The sequence below is a fragment of the Phoenix dactylifera genome, unplaced genomic scaffold (genome assembly GCF_009389715.1).
Source record: "Phoenix dactylifera cultivar Barhee BC4 unplaced genomic scaffold, palm_55x_up_171113_PBpolish2nd_filt_p 000089F, whole genome shotgun sequence".
Taxonomy (NCBI): Eukaryota; Viridiplantae; Streptophyta; class Magnoliopsida; order Arecales; family Arecaceae; genus Phoenix; species Phoenix dactylifera.
Genome location: NW_024067678.1, coordinates 1,205,196 through 1,222,634, shown reverse-complemented (window position 1 = coordinate 1,222,634; position 17,439 = coordinate 1,205,196). Strand labels below are relative to the sequence as shown.

General features: G+C 41.7%; 1 protein-coding gene across 1 annotated transcript; it reads right to left on the bottom strand.

The window, feature by feature from the left end:
* Positions 1 to 554: 554 nt before the first annotated feature.
* On the bottom strand, positions 555 to 11,714 carry LOC103713532. The gene is made up of 3 exons (XM_008800493.3): positions 11,479 to 11,714; positions 11,213 to 11,350; positions 555 to 813 (listed from the first exon to the last, which is right to left on the bottom strand). The coding sequence occupies exons 1-3, from the start codon at positions 11,567 to 11,569 to the stop codon at positions 797 to 799; spliced, it is 246 nt and encodes an 81-aa protein (XP_008798715.1). The 5' UTR covers positions 11,570 to 11,714; the 3' UTR covers positions 555 to 796.
* Between the last annotated feature and the right edge of the window lie 5,725 nt (positions 11,715 to 17,439).

The window sequence follows — 17,439 nt, the reverse complement described above, 5'->3', positions numbered from 1 at the left end:
CGTAACCATATTATGCTGAAATTTTTTTCTTTCCATTACTGTTATCTTTCTATTCTAACTTAAGAATCGAAACATCTCCCACCAAAAACTCTCTAGCAAGCAGACTTTCTGCAGGGTTAGGTTTTTTTTTTTTTTCGGGGCCTAGATTGGCTTCAGACTTCTGGCCGTTCTCCTTAAGGCATCGAAGAACCGGGGAATGAATTCTTTATAGGGCGTCGTGTATCACCGTCAAGGATGTTTCCACCCGCGTCCTTGCACTTGCCCCCGAAGAAAATTCAGTGTTCTTTTCTGGGCCATGTGATCAAATTTTCTATATGGCATGGAATTCTTGCAACATTTTGGCATCTGCATTTAGTACACACCAGAGGCCTCAAAACAGTTTCGAGATTAGAGCTCCAAATAAGGATATGCAACAAACCCTCTTGCCGCTGGATGCAGTATGCGTGAACTGGTTTAGGTAGGAGACAGGTAAACCACAAATTGGATTGGGCAACAACCAACCATGAATAATGGATTGCAAGTATTGCATGCAAGCAATTGACTGATTTCAGAAGAGCATTGAAAAACCATTCTGCTGGCAATAGCTGTCCATTAATTAATTAAAATTCTGTGAACCCACAGCTTATTTTTAAACAAGATCTTAAATTCACACACAGTAGAGATTGAGTGTACGATAAATTGTTGCACGAGCACTGCTGGATATGGCAATTTTCAAAAAGAAAGATGTAATAATGCCTACGAGAGTCCTGCCCCCATGTTGCAAACAAACAACTGGCAAACCATAGCTCTCAAAGCACTAATCTTCATCATCATCTGCAACAAGATGAGATAACTTAAGTCTAGGTTACAGGATACTGAAAGCATAAAAGCATAATATAAATCTTCACAAATGATCCTGTTATCTAATGAAAAATCATTTCACAAACAGGAGAAATGAAAGTCAAAAGTACATTAAATTCAGTCTATCAAGCATTCATCATCTAAACACTGAAACATCCGGTCAGTCATGCAACAGGAGGCGTTTTGACAAAGTAATTCAATTACCACAAAACAAGTTTTCCTTAAGTGTCACCTTGGTCTGTGATATTTGGATATATTGAAGTTCAACAGACTATCACATTAACCACCTGTATTTTAACCGCAGGCATATATAAGATCAAAACCATGTTAGGTGGTCTAGAGAAGCCGCTAGAATTTAGCATAACCGTTATATCATAACCATATTAGGAGCTGATCGATTAGGTGCCAGCAATCCCAGTTTGACTAGTAGTACGGACTGATTCAGTTTTGTGGTTATATTATTTATTGCTTATTTTGCAGATGTTACTGAGAAACAATCAGTCACTTCAATGGGCCTGTCCCAAGAACTCATCATCAGCAAGGGCTGGAAATGGGCCCCAGCCAGCCCAACTTTGGCTTGGGCCTTGGGCCAGCCCCGAGACAGTATGGGTTGAGCTTGGACCTAAAAATAAGGTCTGAATTTTCAGCCAAGCTCCATCATTGCTTGGCCTGACCGGCGCCTGACTGGAAGCTTGAGCCTGGAACCTGACCCAATCTTGGCCCAAATTCTCTCAAGAGAAATCATGTTGTAGTTGAGTCATCAACAACCTTCCTTTACAAAACTGATTAGCTCTAGCTGTGTTGGTTGTAGTTTAATGTGTAAGCTTCTATTACGGTCATTTAATATTGATCTTTTGCTAAGAGTCTTTCAGGTCAGGCTGAGCATTTTGGGTTAATCAGGAGAAGAATTTTGGGCTAGTTAAGCCAAGTTGGGTTGGGCCCAGCCTTTCAACCAAGCGGGCTGATTTGGAATGGACCCGATTGGGGCTCGGGCAATGCCCAAGCTCAGGCTCAAGATGGGATTCAGGAAAAAATGCCAGCTTAGGCCCAGCCCCTAAGCCGAAAAAATTTACGGGCTGTGCTCAAGTAGGGGTGTGGCCCTACCCAGCATGATTCCAGCCCTATCTTCAGCAGAAGATAGCTTGATCAATCAGTAGTCATGGGAAATCCACTTGTACCAAACAATGGGCAAAGAATATAATGACTGTTGAGCTAATTTGATAAACAACAAAACAACCAAGTTCTTTAGCTGCACATAATACAAGGGCAGGATTGCTACATCTAACCCTATGACAGAGAAATTGCTTAAGATGTGTCTCCAAAGTAAGCAGCAAATTGCAATGGTTTGAGCAATTTTTATTTATTTTTAATTATTATTTTTTTCAATGTTAAGTTTGGTGCATGCCAAGCTACCATGAAAAGCCATTACAAAATGGTCTCATCAGTAAAACTACAATCGTCAGCTTCTGGCCTTCACGGATCTGATAAACAAGCAAAGCAAGTTTATCTAAGACTACTACAGCACATGTTATAGCATTACTAAAGATTTCAACAAAAAAATCAAAAAAAATCATTTTTATGATGGGTTTATTCACAATAATTTAATAATTGATGAATGACCCATAATAAACTTGATGGATGAGTATAAAGTATATGAAGCAGAATTAAATTAATGAATGATTCAAGGTAAGCCTCATAAAAACAAAATTTTATTCTCAAATAATTGTATGGAATTATTGATTTCCGATCAAAGTAGAGTACTTTTGATTTTATAACAATAGGTGATAATAAGGGTCAGAAACCTAACACATAAATTCACCAATGAAGGAGGTGAGATCCCAAAGCTTTTGTCCCCCAAGCATACCCTCATCTACTAATGAGAGAATTATATGACTAATTTGTGCACTTCACAAGTCAAGTTGGATGTTACCTACATTAGGGGCATTTAGTTCATTGGATATTTAATGAAGAAATTTTTATGTAGGCATCACTCACATGAGTTTTTTAGCTGATATCTCCCTCATGCTCCTACAGTAGCTTAAAGGGTACAAAACTTTCATGTACTACAATATTCCTAGTGAGATGAGATCTATCAATCCCATTGTAGCTAGGTCTACAAAACAAACATCAGACATAATTTACAGAATGATCAGATGCTTAGCAATAAAGTATTAAGATATTAAACCAAACAATACCTCCTCATTAGCCAATTTTGATAGAATTAGCTCAAATTAGTTAGCTTTAAATAATCAACATAAGGACCAGTCTATTTTCAAGAATGTCCCTGAAAGATAGCAAACACATAATTCCATCTTATGTAAAAAAGATAGCAAACCACATACACCTTCAAAAACTTAGCAAACCAGTCAAACATCATCAATAATACTCCCAAACCCAAAACAATTAGCATAAACCCCTCATTTAGTCATTTATTGCAGAAAATCAACCCCAATATATTGAAAGTATTAGCAGGGCAAGAAGAAACCTGTACAATCACTCTAAACACTCTAGTTCATGAAATCAGCTCAAAGCCTTATACTTCTCCATAATTAATTGATAACTCTAGCCTTCTTTTTTCTTTGGAGAGAAAGGAGGGGGTATAGAAGAAACCCGTACAATCACTCTAAACCCTTTAGTTCACGAAATCAGCTCAAAATCTTCTCCATAATTAATTGATAACTCTAGCCTTCTATTTTCCTCAGAGAGAAAGGAGGGGATATCTAGGATACCCCCCATCATTTGAAAAAGAATAGAATAATACAATGGGGTGCCATGTAAGACCAGAAGCAGTCCAAAATCTCATTGCGGGAGATTAAACTTTAGGAAACACATAAGGCTCTCCAAGAGCGAGCCAAGGCAATGGCTGCTTCTAGAATAGAACTAGATGATTTTTTCTTCAGGAAAATCCTTACGTTCCACTCTCGCCAGAGTTGCCAGCAACAGCCAGTGGTAGTTGATCCCAGGATCTTCAGAATGGCTTGGGCAACCTCTTCCTTCTCTAATGGGTCCATGTGAAAGAGATGCTGCTCTACCTATCTTCAGTTTATCCTTGATGACAATCCATAGGCTTCTAGAGGAAAAAACATTGAACAAAAATGTGGTTCACAAGTTTGACAGCTGCACCACAGAAGTAGTTTTGATCCACCACCCAACCTTTCCTAGCAAGAAGTTTCTTGGTATGTAATCAGTTTTCCAAGGCTAACTGCGTGCATGTTTTGACTTTTTTGGCACCGCAGCTTTCCACAAACAGGGGCAGATGATTCCTCCTTTGTTATGAACTCATACAAGGAATATGACCATGAAACTCTTGTCTCTTGTTAGCTTCCAAAGGGGGTGATCTGAGGCTCTTGAGGATGTGATTTGTCAGAGTAAGCCATGAGGTCCTCCAGTTCATCAGCTTCCACCAAGTTTAGCAGCCTATTAATATCAATTGACCAATTTAATTCCCTCCATCACCATTGGGACGCTATGGAAACTTTGGGTTTAAAATCCGAGTTGAAGAAGTGGGGACAGCCATTCATCCTCCCAAGAGCTTACATATTTGCTATGTCCCAATCAAACACGAGGGAAGGCCAAAAGGCATCCGGAGACCTGTCAATATGCTTCGATATCGATGAGAATCCAAGGTTCTTCCTTAAGCTTCTAAGACCTAAATTTCATCTCAAGTAGTAGCTTACTCCACTTGGTATCTTTATTAGGGATAAACATGGTATGCCGAACCGGCCCGTACCGACTGGTACAAATTGGTCCGGCCAGCTACCGGTATGCCGGAGCCGTGGAAACCAGTACAGGCCGGTTCCGTGCCGGAGACGAAGAAGACGAAGAGAAAAAGAGAGAGTGCGGGAAAGAGAGGGAGAGAGACCACCTTCGACCGCCATCGGAGAGCCGTGGAGGGGCGTCGGAGGCCGGTGGGGGGCGGCGGAGCCCGGCGGGGGGCGGGGGAACCCGCGGGGGCGCGGCGGAGGCCGGCCGCGTCCCCTGTTTCGACGGCCTTCGCCATGCCCCCGCAGGTTCCCCCGTCCTCCGCCGGGCTCCGCCGCCCCCCACCGGCCTCCGACGCCCCTCCACGGCTCTCCGATGGCGGCCGAAGGTGGTCTCCCTCCCTCTCTTCCCCGCGCTCTCTCTGATTCTCTTCTTCTTCCCTGGCTCCAGCGGAGAATAGCTTTCTGGCTCATACCGCCCGATTTCGATACGAACCGGAACCGTACCGGTCCGGTAGGCAACCGGTCGCCTATCGGACCCGGTACGGCGGACCCTGGGGATAAATGTCCAAGCCCATTCAGAGAGTAAGGTGACCTTCCAAATCTTTGATGTCGAGTCCTCTTTCCTTGGATTTCCAAACATGGGACCAATTAACAATGCAATTGAACCACTTATCTGATCTTTATCCTTCCAAAAAAAGGCATGCCTTCTTCTATCAATTCAAGATAGAACCCATTTAGGTTGCCTATAAATTGCCATGCGGTAAGTCAGAAGTGCCATAAAAACTGCATTCAGTAGAGTGATCCTCCCACCATAGGAAAGCTGTTTTCCTTTCCATGAAGGTAGTCTAGAATCCACTCTCTAGAAGAGGCAACCATGCACTTAATGAAGAACCTAGGTATACAAATGGCAACCTGTCCGGTTGACAATTAAATAGCTCTACAAACCTCTGCACCTCCTGCTCTTCAATATTCATACCAACAATAGAACTCTTCAATAAATTAATCATGAGGCTAGTCACACTTTTAGAGGAGAAGAAGGCCATCATGGCTATCAACTTTGAGGTTGTACCTTTATATAAGAGGATAGAATCATCTACAACTTGGAGGGCTAAAATGGATCCAACATAGTGATCATTTTCCAAGCCGTGACAGTGCTGCTAAACCAACTTGTTGCCAAAGCTCAGGGAGAACATTGGCAGCCAAGATGAATAGACCTAGAGAGAAATGATCATGCTGCCATACTCCTCTTTGCCATGATATTCATCTCCTGAGGTGACCATTAGTTAGAACTCCAATCAAGGATGTGCAGAGTAGTTCGTTCACTCAATTCCGAGTGGGTTCTACCATCATCAGCCAGAAAGATTCCCCATCTAGCGAACCGAATGCTTTTCAGTGGCGAAGAGGGAATCAAGTCAGCTTGGTTAGATGACTTTCATCGGAAAAGCCAGATGACTTTCTTACAAACCTCCCCCCAATCTTGCTATTCATCCAACTAACCAGAAAATCTCTAGCCTTGAGCACATCCAAATGACAACCACTTCAGCTTATCAAAGGCCTCTCCAAAATCTAATTTGCAAAAAACCCCTTTACCCCTCTCAGTTCTCTTACAGTATGAGATTATCTCATTGGCAGTAAGGAAATTCTCCAGAAGTTACTCGTCTTCAATGAAGCCAAGCTAGGCATCATTGACAAGCACAAGAAGAAATTTACCAAGCTTTGAAACCAAAACTTTAGTTATGATTTAGCAGAGGCTACTAAGGAGACAAATTGGTCTGAAGTCCTTCATGGAAAGCTATCCCTCCCTTTTGGGAATAAGAGTTATATAATAAGCAGAGTTCAACCTGTTCAAATTGAGAGTTCCTGCATGAAAAAACCTCGTAGAGAGTGATGGGATCATCTTCTGGAAACCCCAGTATCATTGAAAGAATAAAAATGGGAAGTCATCCAGAACTGTGGCTTTGGATTTCCCCAATGAAAAGATTGCTGCCTTGATTTATTCAACAATGCACGGTTTAATAGGCTCTGCCAAATCAACAGAAGGCTGCCCATATAATAAGTTCCAATTAGTGGAGCTAGGGGAGGAGCCTAAAGAAGAATAGACTGCTGAAGAAGTGATGCAATTTTTCCGCTATTTCCTCTTGAGACGGCATCTTCATACCATCTAAGGAAGCAACAATGTTTCTACACTTGTGCCAGAAGCTACCTTATGAAAGAACATGAGGTTCTTATGATCCTCTAATAATCAGTCACAAATGCGATCTCTAGAACAATTATACTTTATCATAAATCTCATTAAGTTCATCCTTAAGGATTCTTCTAGAAGTTATCTCAATAGGGGTAAGATCTGCAAGCTCCTTTTTATCAAGCCAATCAATTTTCCAGATAAGTTTCATCATGATCTGTTGATTTCGAGTCTTCTTGGCAGCAGTCCACTGTCTATGAGCAGCACTCCACCTTCTAAAGTTTTCTACCCAACCTCGTACCACACATGGATTGCTTCTGACAGATATACAGTTGTTCTTGATGACATGTCCAAGTCTAATTCCATTGTCTACCAATGCTTGAAATGGAAGATAATAGACTTCTTGAAATGGAGGTTGAACTCGAGCAATAGGCATATGGTCTGAACAGCTGTTAGGAAGGCCCTTCTGAATGGTGAAGGCGAACTTATCTTCCAATTCAGCTGAGAGAAAGAAGCACTCCAGTTACCTGTCCCGTAGACTACTCCATGTAAAGTCACGTCTTTGATGTCAAGATCAAGCAACCGTAACTCGTCAATAAAATCACATAATTCCAAATTATACTTCATACTCTAAGGATTTCCTCTATGATCAACCAGAGACTTTGTGATGTTAAAAGTCTTCGCCCAAAGCCTATATATCAAGAAATTCATCTCTGATGTTGACAGTTCCTTCCAAAAGTCTAGGCATAGGCTTCTCTCATTTGGGCCATAAACGATGATGTAGGTCTAAGTCAGACAAAGGGAATTGCACAGCAACTCAAGTGTAAGGGAATAGATTCCTTTGTGGGATCATAGAAGGGAAAACATTCTAATGTTCCAACCTATTAGGATTCCTCCAAAAGAACCTATAGATCCTAGACAAAACAAAACATCAAATCAAGACCCTTGAATGGACTTCAGGTAGGATTGGGAAGGTCAAGCAGTCTCAGTTTCTTGCAAAGAAAAAATATCACAGTTAGATTAGACCAGAAACTCTTTAAAAGCACGACGCTTCTCAGGTGCTTCGGCTTCTTGAACATTCCAAGTGAGTAAAATCATAGAGGAAAGAGAAAGAAATAAGCAAAGGTAACAGTAAGCTTCTAGCCAAAACAAACACCAAGGAGGAGCGATCAGCTTGCTCTAAGAGCGGCCTTCTATTTTTTAATGCCACGGCCACCTTCAAGATAATATCAGCTTCTTTGTCATCAAAGAAGAAGGTTTTCCCAAGTCCAACAAAACCTCCTGAGAGAATTCATGCGGATAATCATAGTCTCCAAGAACCATTTTCATAAGATTAAATGTAAATCTTGTACATCTATTTTAAATTTCAATTGCTTCCAATTCCAGTGTTCTTAAGTTTACAATAATTCTATGTTTAATCATAAGAGAGTGATTACTGAAGGCTAGATTTATCACTTACGAGTCCATGGCACAGCTGTCAAAAAAGAAAACTGCTAACAGCAGCACTTTTGAGGCATGATTTATATCTGCCCTGCACTTAAAGTTTCAAATAAAGCAACAAATGCATAAGTCACTGTTTTGTTTAGCATCTAAAAACCTAGAAGGGTCGACCCACCCACAAAAGAATGTCAGTCGATCACGTCCCTATCTGCAATAACCAATTCGGACCACCAAATGGTTCAACTATTTGAACTGCCCAAGTTGGGGGCTCTTATAACCAGCATTCCATGTTGGGAAGCATGATTTTCTTTTTTCTACAAAGATGAATTCAAAGTGAGAGGAAAAAAGAAGGGAGGAACAGGGATGGTGATCCACCCAGTACATCAGCCCTAAGTGTGTCTCATCCATCTTCTTTTACTAATTTGTGAATCTCATCGCCATAGGCATTCCAAGCCAATAAATGACGAGGCAATCGCCATCTCTTCTCATTAAATCTGCATTCAAGTCCTCACATCCTTGTTGCCACCATAATCAGCCCCAAATACCCTTCTAATTGGGCATGTACTTCTTTTGCTATGAGGGTGTACACCACCTCCATTAGGTGGGATTATCGCAAGCTCATAGTCAAATGCTTCAATTCTGTACGCAGCATTTTAAACAGTCATGGAGACAATGAATCCTAGTAAAAGGACTTAGGGAATGAGAATGGTTTAACAAAGATCTTCATCAGGAAAGGCGAGCGGCAGTAAGGTGGGCGATGGAGTGTCTGCTAGGGTGACTAGATGGCTCTTAAGGTGGTGGGAATAAGGTGAAATTAGATTACAATCAAACCACAACTCAATAGATTCAAATTGGTGATTAGTAAGGGCATGACCCAACCCTTAAAATGGCTGGGTTGAGTCACTGGTTTAAAACCACTGGTGGTTATTGTCTTTTTGGTTTCATTCCTGGACATTTTTATTAATGCCAAATATATTTATTGATGTAAACCTTGTCACTAACTACTTTTATCTCTTTGGAACCTAGATGGGTCTTTAAATTTTATAAATATTTATTCATAAATATAATTGGTAAGAGTAAAAATGTTTAAGAAATTAACAGGATGAGTAATACACATGGACAAGAAAGTCTACCGTGAGAGTCATAACCCTTCTCTTACAACTCAAAAAAGTAAAAATGACTGATAATTAATACTAACTACACAAATATACTTTTAAGAAATAAAAAAAAAAGATTTCAAAACGACATTAAAAGACAAAAAATTAATAAGTATTATCTATGATTGGTTTTGGTCATTTTTGATCAAAACTAACCAAAACCATCAAAGCCCAATATTGGAGGTCGATTTCTCTCAATTTCAACCAAAATCAATGCTTCCATTGGAGCAATCAACTTTAGTCGATACTTAAAATCTTGCTATGTAGGTTGATTGGATTGTTTGCATACAACATGCGAGGTCATGGTTCATTTAACTCGATATAGGATTAAATGTGACAAAAGAAAAAGGAAAGGTTTGTAAAAAAATAAAACAGCAGTTAGTTATGGGCTAAAATGAAGTGAAGAAAATAGGACCTGACAAGCCCATTCGGATATTTAGGACAGAAAATCAAGATTTATCAACATGCAACAATTATTCTCTAAACTGATGCTGCTGCAACATTGATACATAAAGCCCCTCTTCCATCTAGTACCATGAAAGCACTTAATAGGCATCATGAATTAAAATCACATGTTTTTATAATAGTTCACAATTGCGTTTTGTTTAGCAATAAGTGAGATTCCTCAAATTCGTAACACATTAAAATTCACATATGATCCAGAACTTGTTTATTTTCATCATTTTCTTCTTCTTCTTCTTCACAAATAAATCAGCAGTTAGTTATGGGCTAAAAACAAGTGAAGAAAATAGGCTCTGATAAGCCCATACTGATGTTTAGGACAGCAAATCAAGATTCAGATTCATCAACATGCAACATTTATTCTCTAATTGATTCTGCTGCAACATTGATACATTAAACCCCTCTTCCATCTAGTACCATGAAAGCACTTAGAAGGCGTAGTCAAATGAGTTGTTTTTAGAATAGTTCACAGTTGCGTTGTGTTTAGCAATAAGTGAGATTCCTAAAATTCATAGCACATTAAAATTCACATATGATCCAGAAGTTGTTTATTTGCGTCATTTTCTTCTTCTTCTTCTTCTTCACAAATAATTCAGCAGTTAGTTATGGGCTAAAAACAAGTGAAGAAAATAGGACCTGACAAGCCCATGCTGATATTTAGGACAGCAAATCAAGACTCATCAACATGCAACGTTTATTCTCTAATTGATGCTGCTGTGACATTGATACATTAAAACCCTCTTCCATCTAGTACCATGAAAGCACTTAAAAGGCATTACGAATTAAAATCACATATTTTTAGAATAGTTCACATGTTGTGTTCTCCCTCCTCTTTCTCTCCCTCCCTCTATACTTCAATAAGTCCTGACATTCTCCCTTTATTTTTGCCCATGTACCTGTTCCCTGCTAGCATTGCATATCTTAATTCTCAACGTGCTAGAAGTTATCAGGCCCTTGGAGGAACCTAGCAAATTGAAATTATGTAGAAGTATGTTTATCCGGTCTTGTTCACTAGTCAGGTAAAAACATTAAGCTGACTCTTGATAGCATGGAACTGGTGATGATTTCACGGAGACCACATCATCTTCCATGGCTTACTGCCTAACCAGAATCATCTACAACTTGGCATCTACCACTATAATCATGTGTTAGATTATCATAACCTTTCCCTTTAATATCTATCAAAGGAATCATCCATTGCAAGCATACCTTTTCCCCCAACGATCTCCTTGATAAGTTTTATTTTGCGGATGAATCAAGAACCTTAGCATCCCCGGTGACCTTTTTAAACTCATCTTTTAGCTTTCTTTAGAAAAACTGATGATATTTCAGATTGCATTCGATAGTTAGGGGGAAATTAAGAAAAGAAGAACGTGAAAAAATGATCGGAGATAAAGAGAGATAAGGGGGCAGGATCGGAAACGAACCAAAGTATCTGCGCTCGTTTGCGGCCTTGGCCTTGTCGAGCAACTTGTCGAGATCCTCCCTGAACTTCTCATCCCACTTGACGAGCTGGTTCACGAAGATGGCACCAAGCCCCATCCCCAGCAAGTGCTCCCATGGGTCTGCGATCCAATCAAACCCCTCAAACTAGAGATCGTAATCCCAAAAAAACGAATCGGAGAACAAGTTGATGTCAACGAAATGGGATTAGGGTTTGGAGGGGAAAAAGGGGAAAGGGAAGAGGTCATACGCCGCATGTAGGGAAGCTTGCGAAGGGCGTTGGAGTACAGCTGCGTGCCCAGCCCCAGTAGGGCTCCCACTACCGTCGTGGTCGCCGGCATCTTACCGCTGCGTCGCTGCTCTGCTCTCCTCTTGCCCTCGGCGGAAATTAGTGCCTACTAGCGGCGCAAACCCCCTTTCCTTTAACCTTAGGAACGTGCGGTGTGCGCTCACATATTCGTGAAATTGTAGTGGGGAGGGGCCTCACTGAAATATTCAAAAAAAAAAAATCTAAAAATATAATATCCGAAAAAAAAAGCAGTTTTAATAAGTTTGATGGGTGATAAAAAAGTGACACGGAGGAAGGACCGATGGAGTCGCAGATGGGGGAGCTTAGGAGCAAATTATCCATGCATTACTCCCTTCCACGGCAGCATGAGGTCCTATGGAGATAGAAGTCTAGGATATAATGGATTAGGGAAGGGGACCGTAATACCAGATTCTTCCACTAGTCGACGATTATTCCGAGGCAGAGGAACATGATCAAAGTTGCCAGAGGCGAGGATGGGCAGACTATAGAGGATCCAGATGCTATTAGGTGGATTTTTTAACAGTTCTTTCGGGCCAGTGGACAGATCAGGTGAGCAGTAGGGTCAGCACGTTGTACAACTCCCACTGACCAGAGTCTCGGAGGAGGAGAATGCAGAGTTGATCAGACCGATCACTGCGGATGAGATCCAGGTGGCATTTTGGTCCCTAGCTGTGGACAAGTCCTCAGGGCCAGATGGCTTCCCACCCATATTCTTCAGGAGATACATACCATTGATCAAACAGGATGTGGTGGGGGCCATCCAGCAGTTTTTTAGCTTAGGTATGACGCGGGCAGATTGGAAGAAGTCCTTTGTCATACTTATCCCAAAGAGGCAGGATGCTACATAGTCAGGTAACTACCTGCCGATTAGTTTGTGCACCACCCTGTACAAGGCCACGATGTAGTGGCCAGATTGAGGTGTATCCTTCCGAGGCTTATTAGCCTAGAGTAGGGTACCTTTGTCGGAGGCCGGAGTATATCCGACAATATCCTTATTGCCTAGGAATTCATACATTATCTACAAAAAGCCCCATGCTAGAGGAGTCTCATGGGGATCAAGTTGGATATGGAAAGGGCCTATGACAGGGTGCGTTGAGATTTTTTGCAGTGTTCACTGGTAAGCTTTGGATTTCATAAGGATTGGATAGGCTGGGTGATGGGATATGTTAGGTCTCCTTCCTTTACCTTATTGCTCAACAGGACGCCTACACACTTCTTTGAGTCCTCAATTAGACTGCGACAGGATATCCACTATCCCCACTATTGTTCATTCTGAGTTAGGATGCGCTCTTTAGAGCACTTCGACATGCGGTGGAGACCAGAGCCCTAGAGGCATACAGCCCAGGGGCGGCGACCATTCATGTATCACATTTGCTTTTTGCCGATGATTGTTTGCTTTTGTTGTGGGCTATGAGGCAGGCAGTGTGGACTATACGGAGGATTCTGGGAGAGTACTGTGCCGTGTTTGATCAGCATGTCAACCGGACCATGTCAGCCATCAGTTTCAGCCCGAAGACCAAGCCACAAGTGAAAGCATCCATCAAGGAGATACTAGGAGTGGGAGAGCATGAGGGCACTATAAGGTACCTAGGCATTCCTATCACAGGCCGACACCTCTGCGGTAGGAAGTGTAGTGACATTGAGCTTAGTATCAGATGGAGGATTAAGGGGTGGCAGGTGGGAGCATTGTTAATGATGGGCAAAATTACATTGGTACGATTTGTCCTTATCTCGATCCCAATCTATTTGCTATCAAACACCAACGTGCCGGTATCACTTTTGAGGTCTATGAAGCAGCTATTTAGGAACTTTATTTGGGGCAGACAGGAGGGAAGAAGGGGTGTCACCTGATGGCGTGGAAGGTGGTTTGTCAGCCAGTTCTCAGAGATGCCTGGGGATCCAATCACTGGTAGCAAGGCGGGAGGTACTGGTGCTGCAGCATGCAGCTAGATATGTGCTGGAACCTGAGAGACTATAGAGTGCCTTACTAAGAGCGAAATATGAAGTCTCTACGGTGGCTGCGGATTTTTAGGCTGGGTGGCAGTGCTCGTTTATGTGGCGGGACATTTGCATTCATGCATCGGCATTGCTAGCTGCAATCAGATTGGAGGTTGGGGACGGGTGATCCATCGAAGTCCTAGAGGATAGGTGGGTTCTTGAATAGCTGCTGTACCAAGTGGCTACCTTCGTCAACTTAGCGAGGTTGGAGGGTTGTAGGGTGAGCGATCTGATGGTCTCGGATCGGAGTAGGTGGCATGAGTCGCTGGTGAGGGAGGCCTTCAGGGAGCACCTGGCAGAGAGGGTCATGGCCACTCTATTGCTGATGGAAGGTACAGCAGATAGGATGGTGTGGGCGGCCATAGGTAGGTCTAAGGTGCGGGCCGCCGACTTGCAGGTGGTGATAGGAGGAGAGGTTACTAGGCAGTTAGATGATAGATGGATCTGGAGGATGCAGATACATCATCGGGTGGCTTTGTTCCTATGGAATGCACAAGGGTCCCAACCAGGAGTGTGTTAGCGAAGAGGGGTGTCAGGATTATGCCGATTCGTGTATGGTGTCCGGACGAGGAGTTTATTAGCCATGCCTTACTTGGATATCTGAGGGCGATGCAGATCTAGAGTAGGGTTGCCTTGGCCTGGCCTCAGACTACTCGATCAGTTGAGGACCTTCTCCATCAGATGATGGAGGCTATGCAGAGCCCGAGGATGGCAGCTTGGGGGGTGATGAGTGCCTACTTGGCCTATCGTATATGGCTAGATAGGAATGCCCGGGTGTTTGATGACAGATGGGAGGCACCGAGGCGTGTTGTAGAGAGGGCTTTTATCCAGGCTACTGAGATCATCAAGGCTATGGAGACGATTTTATCTAGGATGGTCAGGGACATCTAGAACTCTCACCTTGCTGACTCAGCGCCCAGGTTCATCCTTGTTTCTTGAGAGCCCCCACCTCCTTGCCATCTTAAGTTGAACTATGATGGTAGTACTACTGGTGATGGAGATATAGCAGAAGTGGGTTTTGTGATCAGGAGTCAGGACTCACAAGTCATTGCTGCGGGTGAGGCGAAGCACAAACGGATTGTCAGCTATAGGGCCAGAGCTTAGGGCAGCATGGAAAGGTATCTCCTACGCGAGACAGTGGCTGAAGGCGAAACGTATCATCCTTAGGGCGACTCGACTACGGTGATCAAGTGGTTGTGCGAGGAGGGGCGGAGGGGGCATGTGATTCCTCTACTCAGCAACATTCGGTGGATGGTGAGAGATTGTAGTGATTTTTAGGCAGTGCATGTGTATAGGAAGATGATAGGGCTGCCGACTGGGTTGCATCCTATGCAACATAGCACTTCAGAGGGGTTCTCTGGACTGACCAAGATATTTCTCCTTCGTAGTTTTGTCAGATTGTTGCTCTTGATTTTGCTTGTTGTACCTATACTGGAATAGGGTGAGCAGCCATTGTATCAAAAAAAAAAGTGGTGCATCTCAAAGTGGCTTATATTTGTTAAACATTTAGAAAGTTATATGAAATACCTATTATATACTTAATAAAGAAAAAGATCTTGTTTATGAATTTTGATAGCTTAAGGATACTTTTGAAGAAAAAAAAACTCAATTTCTAACCGGTGGAAAAATAGTTTTGTCATATCTTCCTTGAGTTTTTCTTTCCTATAAAATATAAAAATCTTATTCTCATAAGAATGCTACTTTTTCATCTCTCTCTTTTTAAAACTTCAACCAAACAAGAAGTATTTTTTTTTTATTTTTTTCGTTGATCACACTTTTCTCTCCTCCTGTTTTCGCAAACCAAACGAGTCTTTAATCCCTATAATTTTTTCTAGTCCCAAGGACTCTATGATTTGAAAGCGTCAAGTCGAGCTCAGGTAAGATTGGCATTGGGCCTGAGAAGGCCCGAATTTTATTGGATTGGACCTGCTTCATGTTGGGCTTTTGATTTGATCTAATAGAGCGGGACATGATCAAAATTCCAGCTAGGTTTGGGTCCACACTTGGCCCATCCTAGACCTAACCCAGAAAATACAAGCTAACTCAAGGCCTGAAGCCCGAGCCCAAAACATGATGTGACCAAGCTTGGCTTACGAGCTTGACCCAACCTGAACCTCTTACCGGACATGGCTAACTAGTTGACTTCAATCGATCCAGAAACCTAATTACCTAAACACCTGCCTCAAACCTAGAGTCTCGACTCTCACTCGTCGTGCTGCTCCAATTCTCACACCCTAGCCCTCTTGTTTTCTCCGTGCTCCTTTGTTCTCTTGCATCCTCATCGCATCTCGAGATTCATGTTAGGCCCTCCGTGCAAAAGAACATTTGATGCTCTTTTGCATCTAGACCATTAGATCCTAAGCAAGCGTTGAGATGCGTTATTGCATGATGACGGAATTTGTGGAGGGGGTTTCACTGTTAGTCAGACTGATATCTCATTCTAGTAAATTAATGAATTCTCTCGCATCTGGACCCATCCTTATCCAGCTAAAGCTAGGAATGGCAATAGATGGAATCCCCGCAAAATTTGCCCTACATTCATCTGAACCTATTTAAAATCCTACTGCCCAAATCTGTCCCAAACTCGATTAATAAATTATCCAAAAACCTCAAACTCATCCCATCAGAAAGGTAAATCCATTGGGTACCCAAACCGGCTTGGTTAACTTTTACTGCAACAAAATCTTGCAGTATTATTATTTTGTACCAGTATATTTTCTTTTTTTCATGGCATTTAGGCTCAAATGCTTCTAATTGTCAAAAAGTATTATAAAATAAATGGTACTTTATTATAAATGTTGTACCTTGTTAATTTTTGTATTATATTATATAAAATGTCTGCACTTAGATAACAATTTTATATATTAATTGCAAAATTTATGTAAAATGCTGATAAATATGATATAATTAGTATGATTTAATTAGGAAACCTAAATATTCTATATTTTGTTGCCATGATTGGGATAAAAATTAATCAAAATTGATCTCAACCATTTAAGCCCCTACGTGATTTTATTTTTTGAGAGACCTTTCTTTGGGCGCATTCTATTTTCTGCACGTAAATTAGCTTAGTAATTTTTTCCAAAATACTACCATTAATCTTGATCGCATGATGATCTCCTTATGATGCAAAAACTTTGCATCCACCATGAATGAGGAATCCACGTGCCTGGCCTTTACGGTGATCCTTCAACATTTACAAAACTCTTTTTCAGCCTCTAGCGTGATTCTTCCATGCATACAAAAACTCCCCAAGTAAATTGCACACTCCCTAAAACTCTCTCTCTTTGATTGATATTGACCGCACAATAAATAAAAACTTATGCAAATAGTTTACTCCACCATAGATCAAGCATCCTTCTCCCTCTACCATGATTCAACCATGCACTTCCCCAAAAATTCCCTTATGTCTCTTACGTTCGATCTTCTTGCCAAAATATCAACCAGTATCAGCTATTGTAATTTTTCATTTACGCATCCTAAATTTTCAAAATTATTCTGCTCACAATCGAGTATTATCATCCATAGACATAGCAGCACATCTTCTGTGCATCTCTTTGAATCTTCTGTCGGCACCTCGAGTCTAGAATTCTAGAGTTCCAACTCATTCCCTCTCTCGCCCTCTTCTGAGTCCTATACTGACATATTGATCCACCCCCTACCGGTATAACTTAAAATCTGTGCTCTCTGTAGAATTTTAGAGAGCTCCAGTTTATTTCTTCTCAAGCGTTCACCTCCAAACCCTACCCCACTATTCCTAGCAAAAAAAATCCTACCCCTTGCTACCGTACATCACACTTCCATCTTCTCACGTTGCTCCAGCTCATTCCCTCTCACATCCTCTCCTTCTCTCCCTCCAAACCTACACCCTACTATTGTACCCCACACTTCCATCTCCTGATG